Source organism: Moschus berezovskii, chromosome 17, assembly GCF_049115385.1.
Source record: "Moschus berezovskii isolate FMDL1 chromosome 17, NW_MosBer_1.0, whole genome shotgun sequence".
NCBI classification, from domain to species: Eukaryota; Metazoa; Chordata; class Mammalia; order Artiodactyla; family Moschidae; genus Moschus; species Moschus berezovskii.
The window spans coordinates 45,359,309-45,379,249 of NC_142476.1; the positions used below are offsets into that span (position 1 = coordinate 45,359,309).

General features: G+C 43.2%; 1 protein-coding gene across 1 annotated transcript in view; it reads right to left on the reverse strand.

Annotated features, from left to right (window-relative positions):
* Positions 1 to 19,941, reverse strand: part of DNAJC11 (DnaJ heat shock protein family (Hsp40) member C11) — a 62,433-nt gene that overhangs the window by 26,180 nt on the left and 16,312 nt on the right. The window contains exons 2-4 of the mRNA XM_055419463.2: positions 12,064 to 12,193; positions 9,166 to 9,239; positions 1,801 to 1,902 (exon numbers count right to left, since the gene is read on the reverse strand). Of these exons, the coding sequence (XP_055275438.1) occupies positions 1,801 to 1,902; positions 9,166 to 9,239; positions 12,064 to 12,193 (306 nt within the window). The remainder of the gene's footprint in view (positions 1 to 1,800; positions 1,903 to 9,165; positions 9,240 to 12,063; positions 12,194 to 19,941) is intronic.

Below are 19,941 nucleotides of genomic sequence, written 5' to 3' on the forward strand. Positions count from 1 at the left end.
AGAAACACCCACCCCAGTTTCAGAGCAAGTACTATGAACATTATCCAGCCTGCTGCTTCCCTCCCCTACAAGCCATGGTCCCCTGTGAGGTCCGGGTGACAGACCAGTGCAAGCCCCACAGTCATCAGAAGGGTCCTCCTCCCTAGGGTTGTCTCAAAAGAGATCACCCCTCTCATCTTAGGATGAGAACATGCTAAACCTCACTGTTCATCTTGCAAAGCAAAACACTTAGAAATGAAATAAAAGATCCAGCTCGAATCCTCTCTTTAAAATGCTGCAGAGCCAACATCTGGTTATCACTCAGTACTTCTGGTTAGGAAATATCTTTATTTATCCGGCAGCACTTTACAGAAGTAGTGAAGTATTGGGAATCGTACACTATCCCACATACCCATGTGGAATGGTCACAGCTGTGCTTCCTCATTCCACACAAACATGGCCTGGAGACACGTCTCCATAGAAGCACAATAAACGATCACTGCGCATACCCAGATGGGCCATCTCAGCCAGGACACAGAAGCGTGGGCTGCTGTGACACTCTTTCCCCCTCACTGCTCTGAAAGTAGCAGAACTTCAGCCAGCAAAGCAAAGACCCCACAGGAATGGCCCGCTCCTGCCAGGCATCCCTCCCCACTCCCCGACCCTGACCTCCACCTGCCAACGCTGACATTTACCCAGACCCTCTCTGGTGCGCTGGCTGGACCCTCGAGAAGGAAACCATCAGCATGGTTCAGAGCACCTTGGAGATTTTCAACTGTCTCAACATCTCACAGCCCCTGACTTGGTGCAGCCAGTGTATCAAGTCTCTGTCTTGGCTGACCCAAAGTAACTGTTCCACTGAAGCTGTCACTCACTGAAGGGGTGGGAAGGAGAGGCCCTGGCATTTACAAATACACCCTGCAATGTAACAGGATTTGAAGAGATGGGAGTTTTCTGAATATGTGGGTCTTTAAATGATGTAGGGTCTTAGAAAAGTCCATTTTGTACAGAGCATGTGATCAGAAACTCCTAACATCAAGCTTCCCTCATGTAAGCCAGCATTTGTTCTTTTCCTTTGGAAGATCTTCAGGCTGCTGCCAGGCTGTCCCGGCCACAATGACAGAGCCCGCCTGCCGAGTTCCCTTATTATTAAACACTGTGGAGCAGGAACCCTGAGCCAAGTGCAGTCAGTCATTCAGTACCACTGGCACCGTGAGCTGATCGAGTTATCCTGTGTGTCGTGGGACCGAGGTGTACACGCAGAACAATCTGCCTCCCTAATCAATCACAGGAAAGAGAGACCATAACTGGACTGAAAAGTAACTCTCAGACTCAGGTGTGTCCCAGGGCTATATGACTCGGCCTCCATCACCTGACTGACGGGTAAAAGAGGTCACCCTATGGCTGCAGAAACAGCCTGTTACCCGGTGTTCATGGCACTGCTGTCCTGGGCCCCGTGGTCTGGGCTCTCTGGCCCTCCGTATCCTAACTGGTTTGCAAGGAACCCTGGGCCTCAGTATGCGGGCAGGCGGCTGCCCTCTCTTGACACGGGCCTCTGGCTGATTCTTACAGTCAAGGGCTTGGGCAGCGTGGTTATAAGCATGGGTCTTCACCAGCTGGCACGTGCCCCTACTCGGGATGTCTCCTGTTCTGCCTTCTCTCCAGGCATCGCCAGCAGGCCTGCTAGTGGCCCTCCAGGCAGGCGCCACTCTGAGACCTGATAAGTGACACTTGGTTCCTCCCAATTCTCACAGCCTCACTGTAAGAGCCCGCAGCATTGACCACATCAGACCGCTGCTCCCCCCAGAACCAGCCACTGACCTTGGGGTTGGTGCGTTGCTGCAGTCGCCTCTCCTCCCTCTCGCGCTGCAGCCGCTCAAACTCTTCTCTGATCTCAGCTGGCGTTCTCCTCCTTTCCACAACCTTCGGGCAGAAGTGAGAGAGCTGAGGACCAGATGGTGAGGAAGACACAACAGACCTGAGTGCTAACTGTGTCCCAGCGCTCCTCTCCCCCGGGACCCTGAGAGCCCCCAGTGAGGCCCCCAGTAAAGCCAGGTTCGCCTTCACACCTGCTCAGTCCCCAGTCCGTGCTCTCCCTCAGTGCTCGAGACTAAAGTGATATTTTTTTGGTCACTTGTCTCCAAGGCTGCAGGAATCTTTCTAAGAAAATGTCACCTCAAGTGTCACAGTTTAAATTTTCCACTGACCCCACCATAATGCAGGCTAAAAAAACGTCCAGAGAGGGGCAAGGCCTCCACAACAGCCCTGGCACACTTCCCTTGTGCACCGGGCCCCCACCAGGGGCACCCTTTGAGCTTCCTAGACCAAGAATCTTAAGCCATGAGGTCTCAGTGATTTAGCAGTAGGGCTCTTCCTCCTACAACCTGAAATGAACCTCAAGATGTACGATGTTGGCTATATATTGTCGGAGTATAAACAATACTCAGGTACCAATCGGCAGCCCTTGAGGACACACAAGGATGTGAGGCCTGTGAGCAGGCCAGGCATCCCACCTCAGCCTTTCTTCAGTTCAGTTCAGTTCAGCTCAGCTGGTTAGTCGTGTTTGACTCTTTGCCACCCCATGGACTGCAGCATGGCAGGTTTCTCTGTCCTTCACCATCTCCCGGAGTTTGCTTAAACTCATGTTCACTGAGTCAATGATGCCATCCAACTATCTCATCCTCTGTCACCCCACTCTCCTCCTGCCTTCAATCTTGCCCAGCATCAGGGTCTTTTCCAATGAGTCAGTACTTCACATTAGGTGGCCAAAGTATTGGAGTTTCAGCTTCAGCATCAGTCCTTCCAATGAATATTCAGGACTGATTTCCTTTAGGATGGACTGGTTGGATCTCCTTGCAGTCCAAGGGACTCTCAAGAGTCTTCTCCAACACTACAGTTCAAAAGCATCAATTCTTCGGTGCTTAGCTTTCTTTACAGTCCAACTCTCACATCCACACATGACTACTGGAAAAACCATAGCCTTGATGAGATGGGCTTTTGTTGGCAAAGTAACGTCTCTGCTTTTTAATATGCTGTCTAGGTTGGTGAAAACTTTTCTTCCAAGGAGCAAGCATCTTTGAATTTTATGGCTGTAGTCACCATCTGTTGTGATTTTGGAGCCCCCCAAAATAAAGTCTGTCACTGTTTCCATTGCTTCCCCATATATTTACCATGAAGTGATGGGACCGGATGCCATGATCTTAGTTTTCTGAATGTTAAGCTTTAAGCCAACTTTTTCACTCTCCTCTTTCACTTTCATCAAGAGGCTTTTTAGTTCTTCTTCGCTTTCTGCCATAAGGGTGGTGTCATCTGCATATCCGAGGTTATTGATATTTCTCCCTGCAACCTTGATTCCAGCTTGTGCTTCACCCAGCCCAGCGTTTCTCATGATGTACTCTGAATATAAGTTAAATAAGCAGGGTGACAACATACAGCCTTGACGTACTCCTTTCCCAATTTGGAACCAATCTGTTGTTCCATGTCTGGTTCTAAATGTTGTTGTTTACCTCCAAACAGATTTCTCAGGAGGCAGGTCAGGTGGTCTGGTAATCCCATCTCTTTAAGAATTTTCCACAGTTTCTTGTGATACACACAGTCAAAGGCTTTGGCATAGTCAATAAAGCAGAAATAGATGTTTTTCTGGAACTCTCTTGCTTTTTCTATGATCCAACAAATGTTTGGCAATTTGATCTCTGCTTCCTCTGCCTTTTCTAAATCCAGCTTGACATCTGGAAGTACATGGCTTACATACTGTTAAAGCCTGGCTTGGAGAATTTTGAGCATTACTTTGCTAGCCTGTGAAATAGGTGCAATTGTGCAGTAGTTTGAGCATTCTTTGGCATTGCCTTTCTTTGGGATTGGAATGAAAACTGACCTTTTCCAGTCTGGTGGGCACTGCTGAGTTTTCCAAATTTGCTGGCATATTGAGTGCAGCACTTTCACAGCATCATCTTTCAGGATTTGAAATAGCTCAACTGGAATTCCATCACCTCCACTAGCTTTGTTTGTAGTAATGCTTACCAAGGCCCACTTGACTTCGCAGGATGTCTGGCTCTAGGTGAGTGATCACACCATCATGATTATCTGGGTCAGGAAGATCATTTTTGTACAGTTCTGTGTATTCTTGCCACCTCTTCTTAATATCTTCTGCTGCTGTTAGGTCCAGACCATTTCTGTCCTTTATCGAGTCCATCTTTGCATGAAATGTTCCCTTGGTATCTCTAATTATCTTAAAGAGATCTCTAGTCTTTCCCATTCTACTGTTTTCCTCTATTTTTTGCACTGACTGAGGAAGGCTTTCTTATCGCTCCTTGTTATTCTTTGGAACTTTGCATTCAGATGGGTGTATCTTTCCTTTTCTCTTTTGCTTTTCACTTCTCTTCCTTTCACAGCTATTTGTGAGGTCTCCTCAGACAGCCATTCTGCCCTTTTGCATTTCTTTTCCATGGGGATGGTCTTGATCCCTGCCTCCTGTACAATGTCAACCTCCGTCTATAGTTCTTCAGGCACTGTCTATCAGATCTAATCCCTTGAATCTATTTCACTCTGTAATTGTAAGGGATTTGATTTAGGTCACACCCAAATGGTCTAGTGGTTCTCCCTACTTTATAGCTTATCCAAAAGCAAGATAGTCTCTGAGATTTCAAACAGGTTAGAAAGGGCCACATGGGTCTTGGGTGCCACACCTGTGAGAGAGGAACCTGTACCAAGTGATTCCCAAGTGTCCCAAAGCTACAAGTCCATGAGGGACACTGAGAGTGGGAGCAGGACAGACACCACTAAGGTCATGGGAGGGAAAGGTCAAACAGTGCTGACCCCGTGGTGGTGGGAGAAACACAGGGGAGGCTGGAGGGGCTGCTCAGAGAACACCTACAAAGGCAGGTGATGTGAAAGAAAGCGATCTCGGAAATCACAAGTTTTAAAAATTATTCAAAAAATGCATGCTTATAGCAAAAAATCAAAATGGTACAGAAAAATATGAAGTAAAAAGGTACAGTCCCTCCCCATACTTCTCCTCACAGGCTAACAATTTTTTATGTATCTTCCTAAAAACCTACACATATGTACGAATATATACATTAAAATTAGCAGGGTTGTATTATAGGCTTTGTGCAACCTGATTTTATTATTTGGCAATCCAGAAAAATAAATATAGGAGTTGGCCTGTCCCCACAAAATTGAGAAATCTGTTCACTACCGCTTTCAGCAAGTAAACAGGAAAAAATAATCAAAACATTTTCTTCTCTCCCACATAAATTGTTCATTACCAAAAAGGGGCAAGTGTTTCCTTTAAAGGGGGTTTTAAAATAAAAACACTTAATCAAGGAACTGAAAGTCCAAATGGCACAGCAACAATTGCTTTGTGACCTCACAAAAACATTCTCGGTGATATTGAACTGATGCGGCCTGCTCACAACGCTAGTGCTTAAAAACACTCAGCCTTGCCCATCTTTTCTTTTTTTTGGTCCAAGCCCCTTGGTTTATGTAATCTTAGTTCCTGGACCACAGATCGAACCCGGGCCCCGGGTAAAGTATGGAGTCTTAGCCACTGGACTGCCAGGAAGTGCCCATGCACATCTATTTATGGTGTTTTCACTTCCCCAGAGTCACCCCATCTTGGACTGATGGGGTGCTCCCTCCACGGGGCCCAGAGCAGAACAAGACTTATTTTCAACAATTCCAGCTGTGTGACTTTTGCAAATGACTTTCTCTGCCACACTGTGTGACAGAATGAAGAGGCAAATATTCCAAAGGTGTTAAGTCCCTCTGTTTCTAGTCTATTTGACAGAAGTTTTGCAAACAGTTGGTACGTAATCAGAGCTAACTGCAGAGTCAAGCTGACCGGCCACTCTAGAGCTGTAAATACCTTGGCTGGGCATCTCATTCTGACTCCCCTGGGGCCCTTTACTATTTATTTTTCTTAAAAAACCATTTGTTTGCTTATTTTATTTCTGGCTGGGCCTTTGTGTTGCAGAGAGCAGGGGTTGCTCTGCAGCTGTGCTGCACGGGTGCTTCTTACTTCTCACCACGGTGGCTTCTCTTGTTGCAGAGCACATGGGCTCTACAGTACAGTCTCAGCAGTTGTGGCACACAGCCTGAGCGGCTCCACGGCATGTGGGGCCTTCCCGGACCAGGGGTCCAACCTGTGTCTTCTGCATTGGCAGGGAAATTCTTTACCACTAAGCCACTAGGGACGGCCCCCGCCCTTTACTGTTTACATCCTTCTCTACACAGAGAACATCACGGTGGAGAGTGGAAAGATGCCTAAGCATCTTAATGGAAGATGCCTAAGCAAGTCACTTTTTCTTCCCTTGGGAAACCCTTAGATACGTGCGCCCGGAACACAGCATCTGAAAGTGCGTTAAATTGGAAAGTACATTTGGAAAGATATTTTCAATGTTTTTCATCAGTGAAGTGTATCACAAGCAGCCCATGAATCTGTACACCTGCATGGTCCACCCTGATCACCTATCAGCTAGGTCTATCCTGTGCTAGTTGGATGACTTATCCTGCAGACGAAGGAATGCAGACACCAGTAGAAGCAGGTGGCGCCGTGGCAGGAGGACGGGGACCCAGGCTTTCAGACACCACCTGAACCTCCTGGAGAACTCCGGTGAGTCACTTCACGAAGCTTCAGCTTCCTCCTATAAATGCTTCTAAACTACAGTGTGTGCATGTTAGGTCACTTCAGTCATGTTCGACTCTTTGCCACCCCATGGACTGTAGTCCACCAGGCTCCTCTGTCCATGGGACTTTCCTGGCAAGAATACTGGAATAGGTTGCCATTCCCTTCTCCAGGGGATCTTCCTGATCCAGGGATAGAACCCAGGTCTCTTACATCTCCTGCATTGGCAGGTGGGTTCTTTACCACTAGTGCCACCTCGAGCATTAAAATCACACAAGGTGCTGTCTGTTCTATGATTCTGGTTAGACAACTTTTCACTCTGGAATAATTTTAGAAAATTATTTAGAACTTTAGAGAAGCTATGAAGACGGTACAGAAAGTTCTCATCTACGCAGCCTCCTCCAAATGTGAATGTCTTACATAACCAGGAACAAACACCTGTCAAGTCCAGGATGCCAACATTAGTACAAGGCTATTAACTGAACCCAGACTTCTGGGATTCCACGAGTCTTTCCACTAACATCACAGTTAAACTGGGGCATGAAGTGTGAGGAGAAACTCAGTAAATACAACAGGATTCTGTTTTCCGTTTTTGATGAAAAAAACTGTAAGCTATTAGATCTAACACTTTGCTACCATGAACTAATGTGACATGATGCACTGCTACTTCCACTGAGCCAAAAGCCAGAAACCAAATGCTCACTGGGATCTCACTGGGGCTGCAGGCGGGTCAAAGGCCAGACATGATAGGGAGTGGTAGGGACTGGGGCAAACTGGATGGTACAGTCCAGTCCAAACAGCAGGGACTCCGTATATCTGGATCGACTGTTGCCTCAGAGGGGAATTTAGATACAGTGTTGTCAGATCTTCTGATTTTTCCAGAGAAGATAAGATACTTCTATGTAAAGCTTCCCAAATTTTAAAGTCAGCAACTGCAATTCATTGTGTGGACAACCAAAACATAACTGCGTGTAGAAAATGGCCTGTAGGCTACCAATGTTAAGCCCTGGAGAAACCCTGTTTCGCTTCTCTTCTCGTCTGTACACAAAGGTCTTCAGAAGGTTTTCATATCAGAATTAGAAGAGACAGGCATACAGGTTTGAGATCAAAAGAACTTCAAGGGAGAGTTTACACCTCAATGAAGAAGTAACTCAACGACAGTTAACGTTAACATCTACCAGAATTTCTTGGGCATCAGAACCAAGTTTTTATAATGAAATTAAGTAGTAACACCTACGTGTTCTTATAGCCAATACAGAGTTTTACAGTTTTCAGATTAATTTCTCTACTTGATCTGCATATCATTATTTTTCAGATAATAACCTTGAAGTGTGAAGCAATCAAAATGGCCTGCCCAAGTTCTAAGACTGCTTGGGGGCAGAGTGAAAGAAAATGGAACCTTCTTTTTTTGGCTGCTCTGGGTCTTCATTGCAGTGCACGGGCTTTCTCTAGTTGTGGTGAGTGGGGGCTACTTCCCAGTTGCAGTGCATAGGCTTCTCGTTGGAGCACGGGCTTTAGGTACGCGGGCTTGATAGTTGTGGCCCACGGGTTTAGTTGCCCAGCAGCATGTGGGATCTTCCTGGAGTAGGGACTGAACTCGTGGCCCCACACAGAAGCTTCTGGACTTCAGTGATTGTTCTCACAAGGCACGGTGGCCCAGGTGATCTACTACATAGATACTGCTATCTATTTCGTTTTACTCTCTATAACATTCTAACAGTACAGCTCATTAGAGCTGCTGCTGCTGCTGCTGCTAAGTCACTTCAGTCGTGTCCGACTCTGTGTGACCCCATAGATGGAAGCCCACCAGGCTCCCCTGTCCCTGGGATTCTCCAGGCAAGAACACTGGAGTGGGGTGCCATTTCCTTCTCCAATGTGTGGAAGTGAAAAGCGAAAGTGACATCGCTCAGTCGTGTCCGACCCTTAGCGACCCCACGGACTGCAGCCTACCGGGCTCCTCCATACATGGGATTTTCTAGGCAAGAGTACTGGAGTGGCTTGCCATTGCCTTCTCCCTCATTAGAGCTGGAAGGATCATTACACAGAATGCAATCCAGTAGCTCTCAACTTTTCTCTGCTTCCGTTTTGTTCACATGCACAACTCTTAATATCACCAAACAATTCCTACATGCAGTTATGACCTCGGTTGGAGAGAGGCACTCAGGACCCTGGAGGGTGGAAGGATGTGTATGTGTGTGGAAGGACGTGTACATGCAGACAGAACTGTACCCTTGCAGACACCCTCTGACCATCACCCCGACCAGCCTGTTCCCTTCCCGGGGTTAAAACTTACTGGTCTAGTTCATCCATTCATTCCCCTGATGGGTTAGGAAACACAGGACAAGTTCGATGACTGACGGTCCCAAGTTCACAGAGCTACAAAGTGGTAAAGCCAAGTGTAAAATTCAGTCCCTTAAACCAAAATATAAGGTGAGAAGGGGACTCTGACATCGTCAGACATTCTCACAGGCCCCACAGCAGGTTGCAGGGTTTTGGGGGGTGTTATTCTGTAGCTGTTGAGGTGTCCCTTCCTGGGATACCAGGTGCAGAGCTTCTCTTACCTCCCAGCCTTCCATCTCCAGTCCTCTCTTGCCATAGATGTCATAGATGGCCCTGGTCTGGGGGTCACTGAGCACTGCAAATGAAAAACCCAATGTGTTTACAAAGCACTGAATCCTCCGCTTAGTTCTGCCCACACCAGCAGCAGGCAAGCCCACCTCTTTCTGTCCTTCCAATCACAATCTTCCCAGAGACTCCGCCATTTCTGATGTGTCTTTCTTTCTACATGCCTTCCAGATCCAACTAAGAATGTGTTTAAAGGCGGCTCCAGGTGGGAAACATCGGATTTTTCATGTCCGAGCTACTCTTCTTTGTGAGAGGTGCTGACTTTGTATTACTAAAGGACAGTTGTTTTTAAAAGACTGTCCTAAGTTTCTGTCACAGTCTATAGAGTACCTTGGCGTGAGACAGCAAATTCCAGTTTCTAATAAAGCCTAATGTAAACCTAAGGACAGGCTCTGACTGGAAAAATCTGTCTTCTTATTTACCCTATAGAATTTCACTAACTCCTACAGTCAACTATGTAAGGTGTTTCTTTTTTTTTTTTTTTTTGCACCTCTCTTCTTTATTTATAATCATTTAAAAAGGCACAAACACCTGTCACTATGGTGTCAGCCATGTCACCTAAAGTGCATCAGAAAAGATTGTTCAATAAGAACGAGAGGGACTTTACTGGCAGTCCAGTGGTTAGGATGCCACACTTCTACTGCAGGGGGCCCAAGTTTGATACCTGGTTGGAGAACTAAGATCCTGCATGCTGCATGGTGTGGCGAAAAAATTAAATAAACATTTTAAAACATTACATTAAAAAAATTAAAAGGGTGGTAGCTAACTGACTCTGAACATTTGTACAGCTATTTCTACTGGGCCAACTTCTGTTCAAGACCTTTGAATCTCCCCACTCTCCCCTACCCTGGCCCCTGAGAATTCCCACATATTTTTCAGTTCAGTTCAGTTGCTCAGTCATGTCTGACTCTTTGCGCCTAATTAAAAAATGATGTAAATGACACTGTGCTGTGCTATGTTTAGTCACTCAGTCATGTCCAACTCTTTGTGATCCTATGGACTGTAGTCTGCCAGGCTCCTCTGTCCTTCGGGATTCTCCAGGCAAGAATACTGAAATGAGTTGCCATGCCCTCCTGTAGGGAATCTTCCCAACCCAGGGACTGAAGCCAGGTCTCCTGCATTGCAGGTGGATTCTTTACCGTTGGAGCCACCAGGGAAGCCCAAAAATACTAGAGTGGGTAGCCTATCCCTTCTCCAGGGGAACCTCCCAACCCAGGAATCAAACTGGGGTCTCCTACATTGCAGGCAGATTCTTTACCAGCTGAGCTACCAGGGAAGCCCTGTAAATGACTCTTGGTTGGTTTAGTTGTTGGTTTAGTTGCGAAGTCATGTCCGACTCATGTGATCCCATGGACTGTAGCGTGCTAGGCTCCTCTGTCCATGGGATTCTCCAGGCAAGAATACTGGAGTGGGTTGCCCTTTCCTTCTTCAGAGGATCTTCCTGACCCAGCAATCAAACCCGAGTCTCCTGCATTGCAGGCAGATGATTTACCAACTGAGCTATGAGGGAACCCAGGTAAATGACTCTATCCATATTCAAATCTAACAGGGAAGAAAGAAATGCTGACCATTATAAAACCTGGGAGCCAAACTTCTTGAGTTGATCTCTAGGATTTAAGAAGGAATTATTTATTCACCACCTCAGTCTCCCTTCAGGCCAAATACTGGGGCGAGGCCTGCTGCTACAGCATGTTCACAAGCACTGGCAGGCTTTTCTGCTAACTCTTCCCCAAATCTCCAAAACAACAGTCCAGCCATGAGGGTAATTCAAACAACCAAATACAAGAGAAGGAAAAAGCTATAGTCAGACCAGACAAATAGTCTGAACAGTTACATCTGGTGAAGACACAGGCTGATTATACACACCTGTGTGCCACAGTCTCCGTTTTACTGGTCATTAAAATCTAACTTTTTGGTAAAACTATAGTGAAGTACAGCAAAGTGCTTTTATGTCCACAATGAGAAAGCTTTATTTCATAAAGAAAATCTAATTTTTGGTCTGTTTAACTAAGGAGCAAATCACCAAGTGGCTCCAGAATGAATTACTTACTTTACTTGGCATTTATCCTAAGAGTGAGATCACATTTTTTAACTTTAATTTTAAACATTGTGGTTATAATATACACAATATAAATCTTATCATTTAAACCATGTGTAAGTGCACAATTCACTGGTGTTAAATATATTCATGATGTTGTATAACCATCACCACAATCTACTAGAACTGTCTCATCCTCTCAAACAGAAACTACCTATGAGTGATTTTACTATTTCATAAGCAAATATATTACAAAATTTTCTTTCTGAAATATATAAGAAGTAAGTATAAAAATCGGAATTACTTGATTCTATTTCCTATTATGCTTTTTAACATCATTTTCTTCCTTTTGTTAGAACCTTTCCTTAACTGAATGCTACAGAACCAAGAAAATCACTTTCAGATGGAAAAAATGTTCTTTGTATCTTCTCAAAAGAGAGAACAAAGTAAGCTTGTCTGTAGCGATCAGCCTTTCACCTTTAAGAGTTCCCTTTAGAAGAAAACGAGTAAACGATTTAAAACTGGAGTATTCCCCTGCAATTCAGATCCGGGACTATTACTTCACCTGCGGTCTCATTTTCTATTTACTGGACACATATTGATTTCCAAAGCAAAATACTACTCTTTCAAAGGACCCTGTCAGTAAAAAGCACTAAACTAACTGCCTCTTTTATGCACCTCGAAGGACTCTATTTTTCTATCCTCTACAAATCAAGCCTCTTAAAAATCGAGTGTCTGCTACAAGACACTGTTGTTTCTATGCTGGTGCTTCTACAGAGCCAAGCCCCACACTGACCTTCATAAGCCTGGTGAACGAGGTTAAACAGTCGCTCGGCCTGCGATTTGAGCTCTGGGTCTCTGTGCTTGTCGGGGTGGTAAAGCATACACAGTCGCCGGTAGGCTGCTTTCAGCTCTTCGCAAGAGGCCTGAAGGAAGAAAAATCCAATTAGAAGACAATCGATGTGACTTAAATATTATCGTGATCAGAATCAGCCTTGAAATGGGAAGCTATCAGCCACGTTCCAACATGTCTGCTGTCTACATGCAGGATATAATGAAGTTATGCTTTATTACTTCAATAAGGCCTCTTTTTTCCAGTTAATAAAGTGATCAATTATGTACATCGAAAGCAACTGTGTTTTGCTGGGAAATGTTGCTATCAGAGAGAATGAAAGCATGTGTCCCCACCCTGGTTCTCTGCGCTCTGAGCGGAAATGAGAATCGTCACAGAGACCTGCTTGCTCTTTAACCCAAGTCATTCAGAGTCGATAGTGCCAAGATACTCTCAACAGAGACTGTTCAGAAGGGGAAAAGAGCTACAAAACATTAGAAAGAAATGCCATGCATTTACTCGGTCTTCAGACAAAGGAAAATCAGTGAATATTCATCCTTAAAAAATCAAAGACATAAAATTGTCAAATCAACACATTTCTATTCAACCACTAATTCTAAAAGGAGGCACATAAAGCAGGCGAAAATGCTTCACTATCTGAAGTAAAAAAAACAAGCCTCCCCACCCACAGCACCCAAAGGCTCAACACATACAACTCTCCAACTCCCTTTTATTTATTGACTGGCTGCCCCAGGTCTTAGTTGTAGCACTGGGAACTTTGATCTTTGTGGTCGCATGTGGGATCTAGCTCCCTGACCAGGAATTGAACCTGGGCCCCCTGCCCTGTGACCCAGGTTCAGTTCCTAGGTCAGGAAGATCCCCTGAAGAAGGGAATGGCTACCACTCCAGTAGTCTTGCCTGGAGAATTCCATGGACAGAGAAGCCTGGCAGGCTACAGTCCATGGGATCATAAAGAGCTGGACATGACTGAGTGACTAATACTTTCCCTTTCCCCTGCACTGGGAGCACAGAGTCTTAGGCACTGGACCACTAGGGAAGTCCCTCTCCAATCTTATAAGTAATCAATTTGAGGGGAGAATGTGCCAAAAGAAGAGCACAGATGACACAGAGTACAAGCGGGCTCTGGGTGTGTTTTAACAATGCAGACGGAGGGAAGGAGGAGGGCTGACAGAAACCCACTTTGTACTCTGCCTGACTCACAGCCACCAAGAACTTCTCAGAAAGAGTCTTCAATGGAGGCTCTACAAACACCACACCATCTCTTGCGCCACCTCTCTGGCTGGGCCCTCAAGTGTGCTCTGGGAAAGTACAATGTCTGATTTTATATCAACCTCAGGGACCTTTTTAGTCTATCAGAGGCGATACCAAATGTGCAGCTTTGTCAAATGATTTATTTTTAACTGGAATATAATTGCATTAGAATGTTATGTCAGTTTCTGCTATACAGCAACATGGATCAGCTATGTTGTTCTTTAGTTGCTATGTCTTGCTGGACTCTTTTTGACCCCATGTACTGCAGCATGCCAGGCTTCCCTATCCTTCTCTATCTCCCGAAGTTTGCTCATATTCACAACCATTGAGTCGGTGATGCTATCTAACCATCTCATCCTCTGCTCCCCGCTTCTCCTCCTGCCCTTAATCTTTCCCAGCATCAGCGTCTTTTCCAGTGAGATGGCTCTTCATATCAGGCAGCCAAAATATTGGAGCTTCAGCACCAGTCCTTCCAATGAATATTCAGGGTTGATTTCCTTTAGGATTGACTGGTCTGATCTCCTTGCAGTCCAAGGGACTCTCCAGAATTTTCTCCAGCACCACAGTTTGAAAGCATCAATTCTTTATCGCTCAGCCTTCTTTATGGTCCAACTCCGATATCCATACATATATACATATGTCCCCTCCCTCTTGAGCCTCCCTCCCACCTACACCCCATCCCACCCTTCTCAGCCATCATCGAGCCAAGCTCCCAGTGCCATACAGCAGCTTCCTGCTAGTTATCTATTTTACACATGGTAATGTATATATACGTCAGTGCTTCTCTCCCAATTTGTACCATCCTCTCCTCCCCTCCTCCCTTTCCACAAGTCTGTTCTCTATGTCTGCGTCTCTATTCCTGCTCTGCAGATAGGTTCATCAGTACCACTTCTCCTAGCTTCCACATGTATGCAGTAATATATGACTTTTTTTCCTCTTTCTGACTTAGTACACTCTGTATGAGTCTCTAAGTTCATCCACATCTCTACAAATGACTTAATTTTGTTCCTTTTCATGGCTGAGTAATATTCCATTGTATATATTTATCACATCATTGTATATATTTATCCATTCATCTGTCGATGGGCATCTAGGTTGTCCAGGTGATTTGTCAAGTAAAGAACATTTTATTTTGGGAGGCAACTCCACCCTTTTGACAACAGAAGCAAATTCTGGGTCACTGACAACATGACAGAAGGGCTGGAAAAGCCAGCCGTCCAGGTGAAGGATGGGACCAGGTCCACAGTGAGGATGCTGAGGAAGGATGGGAGCTCTGGGCCCCAGAACACAGGAAAGCAGTCACAGGGGTGTCACGAATCAAGGCATCAAGATTACAAGGGAAGACGTCAAATTGCATTTTTCTGTAATTTCCACTGTTTTTCAGTATCTTCCAATTCCAGGAGTAATGAGTACTTCTGTTGTTGTTGTTGAGTTGCTAAGTCAAGTCCAGCTCTTGCAATCCCATGGACTGTACCTCGCCAGGCTCCTTTGCCCATGGGATTCTCTAGGCAAGAATACTGGCGTGAGTAGCCATTCCCTTTTCCAGGTGATCTTTCCAACCCAGAGATTGAACTTGCATCTCCTACATTAGCAGGTAGATTCTTTACCACTGAGCCACCAGGGAAGCCCTTAAGAACAGAGGCTTCAGGCAAATGAGCTTTCTGACCCTTGGCTTTCTCACTTGCTAGAGCAGATGACAACCATGCTCAGGGATGGTGTGGGAATAAAATGAGACAGTGACCACACAGTGCTTCTTACGGTACACAGCAACAACCTATTTTCTATAGCTCTTCTAAAACCTTTTCTTCATACTGTAGACAACAGTACCTCTCTCACACTTATTTTGAGGAGTAAATAGTATGTGTACAAGCTCTTAACAGTGCCTTGCACGTGAGAGAAATTTAATCACTAGAGCTGTCATTAATGCCACAATTCAGCTTTGATACCCTTTTGGCAGAGGGAATATGGAAACTGGGATAATTACAGCCCTTGTGGGAGGATGACAGGAGCATTCATTCATGAAGTGGCCCATGTCTGTGAAAACTTACTGAGCTGCATGCCCATGATGTTCTATTTCAATAAGAACACAAGACTCCAGGGACTTCCCTGGTGGTCCGGTGGATAAGACTCTGGGCTTCTACTGCAGGGGGCGTGGGTTTGATCCCTGGTCAAGGAACTAAGATCCTGCATGCCCTGCCTGCACTGTGGCCCAAAACAAAACAAGACTCCATGGAAGACAGGGGCCTCAATGCTCCCATCTCTGTGGTTCCCTTTTCTTTTTCCCACCGTAGGCCTCTTTCTATACTTATGTCAATTAGTTATACAACACATTCCTTGCCACATTTACCAAGATGCCACTTGCACCAAGCTTCAATGTTTTAAGCAAATAAAGAACAGCTAACCAGTGGCAAATTCAATGTCTTCTCCAGATAGGTTTACTTATGTGATGATGTAAAAGAGGCTTGTTCCTTCCTGAGGAGCCACAGTGAATTAGTCTCTTTCTGCAAATTTTAATTGTTCCTTCCAGCCTCTCATAAAAATTACAAGTGCAGGATTAGACAGATTTGACTGACTTTAGGTTAGACTGCTATTTCCTGGTTGTAAAAAGTAAACTAGAAGACAACGGAGTAGAGTACCTAGTTTGCAATACCTTCTTTAGTCATATTAATAAATGGCTTAACGTGCTATTGATTAAGTAATAGAAACAAGAAGTTTCATTTTTAATAAATATCACATTCAATAAAAGGTTAGATTGAGCCTTTTATCATAACTGAATAGCTAAGGTCACTGGTTCGATATTTCATAAATGATAAACTCTTTCACTATCATAAAAATACTGATATCAGGACTTCGCTGGCAGTCCAGTGGTTAAGACTCTGTGCTTCCAATGCAGGGGCCATGGGTTCAACCTCTAATTGGAGAACTAAGATCACACATGCCACTTAGCATGACCAAAAAAATGAATAAAATAAAAATGCTGATATCATTTCAAAATATGTAATAACATTAAAAATGATATCTCGAATTATGTAGTTATTCCTAAAATTGTATATAAAATTAAGTGTTGTATCATGCTGTAAGTCTGAAAAGTTTCATCATCTCAATCATCTAGTTATAATTTTAATGGAAAGTAAATCTAATATAAATTCAATCTTTATACATCATAAAATTCATAGTGAAAAGATCCCTAGAGACCTGTAGAGTTTAGTGGTCTGTTAAAACTGTTGGATTAGATGCTGTACAATACAAAAATGCAATAAAGCACAAAAAAAGAAATTCAAGACAAACATATTAAAAAGTTAAAATGTCTCTATTTACGCAGATGTCGTCTATGTAGAAAATCATAAAAAGTCTATCAGAAAACCTACTAAGTGATTTTAGCAAGATCATGGGATACAGGATCAATAAACATCAATTTATTTCTATATATTAAAAACTGAAACTTGGTATCACTGACAAACATGAACTACTTAGGGATAACGTGAACAACTACAAGACCCATACGCTGAAAGCGACAATGCACTGCTGACAGAAATGAAAGAAGACCAAAAACAATGGCATGATAAGCTACCTTCATGTATCAGAAGATTCAGTATCATTCAGATGTCAAATTTCCCCAAAGCAGCCTACAGATTCAATGCAATCCAATCAGAATTCCAGTAGGCTTTTTTTTGGGTAGAAACTGACAAGACAATTATAAAATTTATATGGAAAAACAATATGGAGCAGGAAGAAATTTTACTTTCCAGTTATTTTACTAACCAAAATAACTTTGAGGAAGAACTGGAGGACTCATAATACTGGACTTTAATACTGCTCTGGTAATCAAGACAGCGTGGTACCAGTAAAAGAACAGATATACACAAATCAGTGGGCCAGAAGTGAGTCCACAAATAGACCCCCATATATGTGGTCAGGTGTGCAATATAAGGTAATGCAATGCAGAAAAGAGAGCTTTTCAATAAATGATGATAAAAGAAAGGAATAGTCACATGTGGAAAAATGAACCTTGACCTTTACTGTGAGAAATACTGGACCTGCCTGGTGAAATGAAAGGACACCAGACAGTAACTCAAAGCCACATGAAGAAATTAAAATCTCAGAAAAGGAAATACACGGGCAATTATAAAAGCTAGGATGATTATAAAAATGATTTGTAATTCCACATCTTGTTTTCTCAATGATTTTAGATACTAGCACAATTAAAAAAAAAAAAAGATTATTCTAAAAGGTAGTCTTATTGTAACTCCAGCTTATAACTTCATGTTTTGTTTCTACACAATTTAAGAGACTAATGCATTCTAAAAAATAATCATTAGTTTATTTTTTAGACACATAATATGTAAAAATGTAATTTTATGACATCAATAACTGAAAGAGGTAGGACAGAGTTGCAAAATAAAAGTTTTGGTACATTATTCAAGTTAAACTGGAATAAGTTCAAATTAGAGTATTACAACTTTAGGATGTTAAATGTAATCTAAGGAGCTAAATGTGACCACAAAGGAAACAGTTATAGCATATACACGAAAGGAAATGAGAGGTGAGTTAAAACATTTCACTACAAAAAATCAGCTTAACACAAAAGATAGTAATTTGGGACAAGAGACAAAACAAAACAACAAAACACTGCACAGAAAACAAATAGCAAAGTGACAGAAATATTTCTTCTTATGAGTAATTACTTTAAATGTCAACAGATTAAATTCTCTAATCAAAGACAAAGACTGGCAGAATGGATAAAAACACGTGACCACCTGTATTCTACCAACAAGAGACTCAACTGAGATCCAAAACAAACAGGCAGAGTGAAAGAATGGAAATGGACATTCCTTGCAACCACTGTAGTAACCAAAAGAGAGCAAGGCTATTAATATCAGACGATACAGACATGAAATCAGAAAAGGTTATAAGACACAAAGAAAGACATCCAATAATAATAAAAGGCTCAATGCAGCAAGAAGACAGAATAACAATAAACTTCAGTTTCAGCATCAGTCCTTCCAGTGAATATTCAGAGTTGGTTTTCTTTAGGATTGAAGGTTTGATCTCCCTGCTGTCCAAGGGACTCTCAAGAGTCTTCTCCAGCACCACAGTTTGAAGGCATCAATTTTTTAGCACTCAGCCTTCTTTATGATCCAACTTTCACATCCACACATGACTACTGGAAAAACCACAGCTTTGACTATATGGACCTTCGTCAGCCAAAGTGATGTTCTGCTTTTTAATACGCCGTCTAGGTTTGTCATAGTTTTCCTTCCAAGGAACAAGTTTCGTTTAATTTCATGACTGCAGTTGGCATTCACAGTGATTTTGGAGCCCGAGAAAATAAAATTTGTCACTGTTTCCACTTTTCCCCCTTCTATTTGCCATGAAATGATGGGAATCAGACACCATGATCTTTGTTTTTTGAATGTGGAATTTCAAGTCAGCTTTTTTACTCTCCTCTTTCACCCTCATCAAGAGGCTCTTTAGTTCCTCTTCACTTTCTACCATTAATATACACACTTCTATATGTAAAATAGATAGGTAAAAAGAACTTATTGTATAGCACAGGGAACTCTATTTAATACTCTATAATGACCTATATGGGAATAGAATCTAAAAAAAGGGTGACTCTGTGCACATGTGTGACTGACCCACTTGGCTGTACAGCAGAAACGAATACAGCACTGTAGATCAACTATGGGCTTCCCTGGTGGCTTAGCGGTAAAGAATCTGCCTGCAATGCAGGAGACTTGCAGGAGATGTGGGTTCTATCCCTGGGTAAAGAGGATCCCCTGGAGAAGGAAATGTTAACCCACTCCAATATTCTTGCCTGGAAAATCCACTGACAGAGGAGCCTGGCAGGCTACGGTCCTTGGGGTTGCAAAGGAGTCAGACACAACTCAACAACAAACAACAAAATCAACCATACTCTAATAAAAATAGATTAAAAAAATAAAAGGAAAAAAATGAGAGAAAAAGAAAAGCTAAAATCAAAAACAGCAGAAGGAAATCATAAAGATTAGAGCAGGGATAAATGAAATAAAGAATGGATATGCAATAGAAATAAAATGAAAGTTAGTTCTTCAGAAAGATTACGAAGATCAACAAACCTTTGGCTAGACTGACTAAGGCAAAAAAGAGAGAAGACTCCAATGACTATGAAATGAAAGTGTAGCTATTACTATTCATTCTATAGAAATAGAAAATAGTTCATAAGAGAGCACTATGAATAACTGTAGACCAAAAAAAAAAAGAAAACATGAAATGGACAAACTACTAGAAATACAAAACCTATCAAGATCAAATCAGGATGAAGCAGAAAATCTGCACAGACCCATAACTAATAAAGACATTGAAAGTGAAAGTCGCTCAGTCATGTTCATGGAATTCTGCAGGCCAGAATACTGCAGTGGGTAGCCTTTCCCTTCTCCAGGGGATCTTCCCAACAAAGGGATCGAACCCAGATCCCCCGCATTGCAGGCAGATTCTTTACCAGATGAGCCACAAGGGAAGCCAAGGAGTTTGAATTAGTAATCAAAACCTCTTGACAAAGAAACGCCCTGGACCTGATGGATTCACTGG